The sequence below is a fragment of the Morone saxatilis genome, unplaced genomic scaffold (assembly GCF_004916995.1).
Source record: "Morone saxatilis isolate NCDOM2014 unplaced genomic scaffold, NCSU_SB_2.0 Contig14, whole genome shotgun sequence".
Lineage (NCBI taxonomy): Eukaryota > Metazoa > Chordata > Actinopteri > Moronidae > Morone > Morone saxatilis.
This window is the reverse complement of record NW_023339696.1, coordinates 14,070,956-14,076,617: the sequence shown is the minus strand read 5'-3', so window position 1 is coordinate 14,076,617 and position 5,662 is coordinate 14,070,956. Positions and strand designations below refer to the sequence as shown.

At 38.3% G+C, this 5,662-nt stretch overlaps 1 protein-coding gene across 1 annotated transcript in view; it reads right to left on the bottom strand.

Moving 5' to 3' along the window:
- The window catches only part of samd1a (sterile alpha motif domain containing 1a), a gene marked incomplete in the record, with an annotated part of 7,884 nt that extends 5,894 nt beyond the window's left edge, over positions 1 to 1,990 (bottom strand). Inside the window, 1 exon segment of the mRNA XM_035654886.1 lies at positions 1,474 to 1,990. Coding sequence (XP_035510779.1) covers positions 1,474 to 1,592 — 119 coding nt within the window.
- Positions 1,991 to 5,662: the final 3,672 nt, after the last annotated feature.

Sequence of the window (5,662 nt, the reverse complement as noted above, 5' to 3'; positions counted from 1 at the left end):
GCTGCCCAGACGTGCGAGCATAAGACAAAGGACCATGTGTTATTGTTGTTGTTGTTTTTAGCCCCCCCCCCCCCCCCCCATGGTGTGTTTTGCAGTTCAGGGTGATTACACTGATCCTGTTAGTTAGCACAAAGCCAACACACACACACACACACACACACCACACATACAACATACATACATACATAAAACACACACACACAACACACACATAATAAACGTCCATGGCACAGCTAGTGGAGCGTTAGGACAGCAATTAGTCCAGTCCGTGTGTTTGTGTGTTTCACACTCGAATCCGCCTCTCTAACGCTCTTTCACGGACATCTTCATTTAAAGACGGCACTTTCAGCAATATACAGATAACAGGTTCGTTTACTAGGGGTACGAGAGGAGTTGCCACTCAAGCCGTAAAAAGCAGTTAAGTAATGTCTTCTCTGGCTTTGGAGGGAACTCTCTAAAGTCATGTGAAGCATCTACCTCTTTTTAGAATCTCCCAGCTATATGGAAGTGTAACACTAAATAACAAGTGAATTAGATCTCATAGAAGATAAAGTACACATAGCATGTAATGGCAAGTGGTCAGGGATAAGAAAACTGAATTTAAAGTAAAGGAGCCTATTAAGAGTGATTGATTGTTAAAAACTATTTAAAATTAATAATACAACAAGATATTGTATCAAAAAGTCCCTCAAAGAGACATAATCTGCTCAAATCTGTCCAAATCCTTTTTTACACAAATCTTGCAGTTTCTGAGATCACTATTTGGGTAAATTGTACAGTTTTTAATATAATATGAAATATCCATAAAATATGTCACTTAGTCAGTTTACTAAATGATAGAAAATGGGTCCCTTAAGGAACAAAGCTGAGAACCACTGTACTACATAATGGCACTAGAACCAGGATTTAATGCTTTAATATCTCTAATTTTGTCACCTTATAAGTCACCTTATTCGTTTAAATGATAAAAACATGATCCGACCCTCTAAAAAACATATTTCTGGCTCTACATCTGCATGTTATTATAAGTTTCTGATGTAAAATCTGCATAACTTTCAGCATAAAAGTGGTGGAATTTACAGATACTAACATGATCTATTAGCCATCAGCAGCTTCCAGAGATATATCTGTCAGCACTCGGCATTGTGTATCTGTCCGCCTCGGCTGTGTCCTCCATATGGCCGACTTTAGTTTATGGTTGCGTGCATGCATCTCTGTGTGTACATGTGTTAATTGTCCCGTATCACGGTATGGTAAACATGTGAAATGGGTTGAAATACCAGCTGTCTGGAACCGAGCCAGCTGCTGCCGCCGCTGCTGCTGCTGCTGCCAGCGGCCGTAAACTCACTCTTCTTTCTGCTTTTCCTCTGCACCTTCGCCGCGTTTCGGTACGATATGGAGCCCTTGTAGCTAACTTTGAGCACGGTCTGCTCTTGAATCAGTTTTTCCAGTTCTGTCCTGGTTCGGTCCGGGTCGGACCCGTGTCGTCTCCGGACCATTCGGCAAATCCTCTCCAAGTCCGGCCGGGCTTTTCGCGACCGCAGCGAGTCGATAGTGTCCAGGATCCATTCTCGGTACTTGGATTCAGACATCCCTTTATTTTTTCGCTCGGTTGCTTCGCTTTCTCTTAGCTTTTCTTCTTACCTTAGTGCGTCAACCTTGTACGTTACACACGGTGTTTTTTTTTTGTTTTTTTTTTTTCGTGAGCCGCGGTCCGAGCCCAACTGAGAAGCGGAAACCTCGCTGTACGCCTCCTGCGTTTGCGTGTGCGCTTAAGGTGGACCGACGGAGTTACGCCGAAAAGTTTCACTAGAGAGGGGTTTTAAGGTGGAATTTGCAGTCCTGAACGGGGACGAGCGCGCGCACTCGGGCCCATGTGCGCCATAATGGGTCAAAAGGTCTTTTTTTTTTTTTTTTAAAGAGGAGTTAAAAAGTGTGATAGCAACAACTGCGACGGTTCACCCTAGTTGATTAAATACCCGAAGCTATATCACGCCGTCCATTATCTTTAATTAAATTAAAGAACCAGAGGCGTAGCTGGGAATTTTGGGGTCGCCCTATCACAAGATGAAACTATTAAATAATTAGTTAAGTAGGTAAGACGGTAAAAGAGGTATTAATAAAAAAAAAATCATCTGCGCATATAATAAAAAATATTTTAAAAACTTAAAATTGTAATTGAAAAGTCATTTTCCTGTTGTTAGCAAAAAATGTAATCCCACCAAAATTCAAAACAGAATTGGAGGCCTGCTGTGTCTCCCACATTTAATACATGCACTAACCATATACACAGTCTGTGTGAAAATCAGTTTTCTAATGTTCTTCATGGTTTGATTGCTTCAGTAATATTTGTTAGCACACTTCACAGGTCTCTATTGCCAATTATGACCAGATAAGAAATTCACAAAATGACTTATGCTGATAAACCACCACTTTTCAATTGTTTGTAAAGTCCAATAATTACTAAATGGATCTCTGAAGTAGGCCCGTTGGTCTTAATGTATTTCCATATGCACATCTACATTTTATTTCATCATTCTTGGATTGATCTACTCATTTGCAGCTGTTTCAATTGTCTTATTAAAGTATCAATTAAATCAAGCACTCAATAACTTTAAATTCTTTAATCGATTTCCATTCTTTGACAGATTTATTCATTATGAGGTCTTTTACTTAATCTTAATTGCTCTGTCTCCAACCATCTGGAAGGCTCTCAAAGCCTTTCACATATAACTGATGCAGATACATGCAATCCTAAAAAAAAGGAGAGCACAGAAGATGGGAATACATTTGGAGAGGGGTGCTGGAAGCTGGCTGGTAATTGATCCTGTACTGTGACAGGATGAACACAACACTGCATTATTCAATTGCACCTGCCAGCCTCTTTAAAACATCCACAGTAACAGACAGGACAGTGAAAATACAGCATCCTCCCTCACCTACCAACACATCTGTTCCTCGGATCCAGCCAAAGAGAGTAGCCACAAGCTGCAAATACCTTCCTCGAGATTTGCATATCATAAAAAAACATTTTTTTTTTTTTTAGTGTGACATAATGCAAGGTGAAGAGAGAGCTTACATATAACCCAGACATATTAGTCTTAACAAGTAAAAGTTTATTGGAATGATACATTTTGCAAAATATTACTTTATGTATATTTTTTTTAACATACTCATTGTGTTCTAAGGGTATCTGTCAAGTTCTCCAGAGGGTAAGATAGTTAAGACTGTCAAAGGCAAGGATATACAGTATTGTTTCCCAAAAGGTACAATAGACTACACAATCACTGTACCCAGGTCATGAGGAAAAGATTAATGTTCTGTTTTTGCTTTTTTTTGCTTTTTTTGAAAATACAATTAGAAAATATGAACGCAAAACATCTCAGATGTAAAAAGTGTTATGTTTGAATGGAGAGTGTGTGGAAACTTGATGAAAATAGAAGGCAAACACAGGAGAAAAACTCAAAATTAGCACAGAGCAGTTGATAGTGTTTAGTTGATAGAAGAGAATTACAGACAGCTGACAAGAAGTTGTGTATGGGAAACAAAAATAAAATTTTAAAAAAAGCATTGTGATGGCCTTAGTGTCTGAAGTGGATCAAGTGGCGTTACCTTCTACCCACCAACTCTGATTTAGTCATTTGTCAGAACATAAAGACCAAAGATATTACATGTGCTCTCTTCAAAGCATTACACTGCATCTTAAAAGTTTCAAATAATTAGCACAAATCAATTAAATAGGAGATTTGAAAGGGTGTGGCATGTGCTTCACTATTTCCAAAAGACTGGACAAGTTGGTTGGTGATCCACTGCATTGTTCAACGTGATGCTCTAACAAATAAAAAAAAAAGGTTAAACAGTGATGAGACTGTCGGCTGTGGAAACAATGATTTCTCAAACATGTCTCAGGTCCAGGAGATGTCTTGCCACTGGGTTGCTTTACCACATGCAAGAAAAACCAAGCTCACCAGAGAAACATGTATTATACAAAACACACGTCATGTTTCAAAACAGCATTGAAACATCTCCATCTGACAAATTCAAGACATTCAAAAAAGGTATCCTGCGTTTGATCTCAATTACATTAAGAGACTGCCAAAATAATTACTCAAGCCTACTGAAATTATTTAGAGTCGAAAAACATTCTCAAAAATGTCATGTTACAAGACTTTATGACAAATAGATTGATGCACATCAAACAATTCACAGAAGCTTTTCAGTGAGATGGATAAAGTCTAGCACCTAGGGCCTATGGAAGGAGGAGAGGGGAGGGGATGGGGGGCGACAAACATCCTTCATCAAACCAAAACAATATGTTCAGTCAACAAACCAGCAATAAGATTTGGTCTGCGATTGTCTTGCATCCACAGAAAAAAACTTGGCAAAAAGGGGATAGCTTTAGGACCGCTTCCTTAGTTTAATTTGTTACATAGAAAGCTGGAAAATGGAAACAAAAACACTCCCATCTCAACAGTCCCAAAAATTTGGTTGGACTGCAAATCTATCTGAAGGTATTACAGGTACGGTATATACAAGAGAAAGGGGAAGGGAGGAAAAAAAAAAAACAATTATCAAGGTGAGAAGCACAAGTTCAGTGACAATGATCAGCATACTGTTGCCCTACAACTGAATAATGAACAAAACCCAGAAGATCTTTCCAACGTGTTTAACTGGGTCTTGCTCGTCTTCAAAATAGGGCAGCCAGGAGTCCATTTTAATAGTTAAGCATGTTATCCACGGTCTCAGGTACCTCAGCACAAATAAAGCATAATGCTCTGCCATCTTTCTTTAAAAGTGATATTGTACAAAAATAACATGCACGTTTTGTTGAAACGTTTTTGCTACTTTTTTGCGTATTAAAATCCACCACCGTCATAATTACATACAGAAAACTGCAATGTTCTCAGTTTGCAAATTTTGGCAGAATTTATATTTGTTTATTTATGAAATCTTAATTCAGTTTCACAGCCATGAGACAATGTTGAAAAGGATGTGTCTATATATATATTTATGCATATATATCATTATTACATATAGAATATATATTTGTATACATATATATCTATATACATATAGATATATATATTATATATTTATTCTCAATATACATGTATAAATGTACTATGAATTAAATAAACAATAATCAGGAGTGTGACCACAATGTTAGTTGCTGTTAAATCACAGCTTTTTAAACCCACCCTTGAGCACTAAATAACACACAAGCACAGAGATCGACATAAAAAAGGACAAAATGATCACCAATAGGATTCTTAAAATGCGCTAATAAATTCAGCTAAGAGAAAGACAGACTTAAATGCAGACCTCATTGTTTACCATTTCTCACAGGTCCCACAAGGAGTAAGACCTAGATGAAGTTAAGTGTGATAAATCATTTTCACTCTGATCAAAGAGGTCACCACTGCTTCAACTGCAAGCAGTGAGTGCATCATCTACCCAATAATCATGCCACATTGAGCAGACAAAGGCAGGTGCAGAGAGATTTCAAGCTTCTAACCAAATGGGCACAAGGGCTGATGCCACCATGGCCTAAGCTGTGCACCAATGCTTTCGACACAGTTTTCCAACCAGTTGGCATTATGATAGGCACATCTGTTGGACTTGGTATTGCTTGGACAGATTCAGGATGGAGAGATGGAGGGGA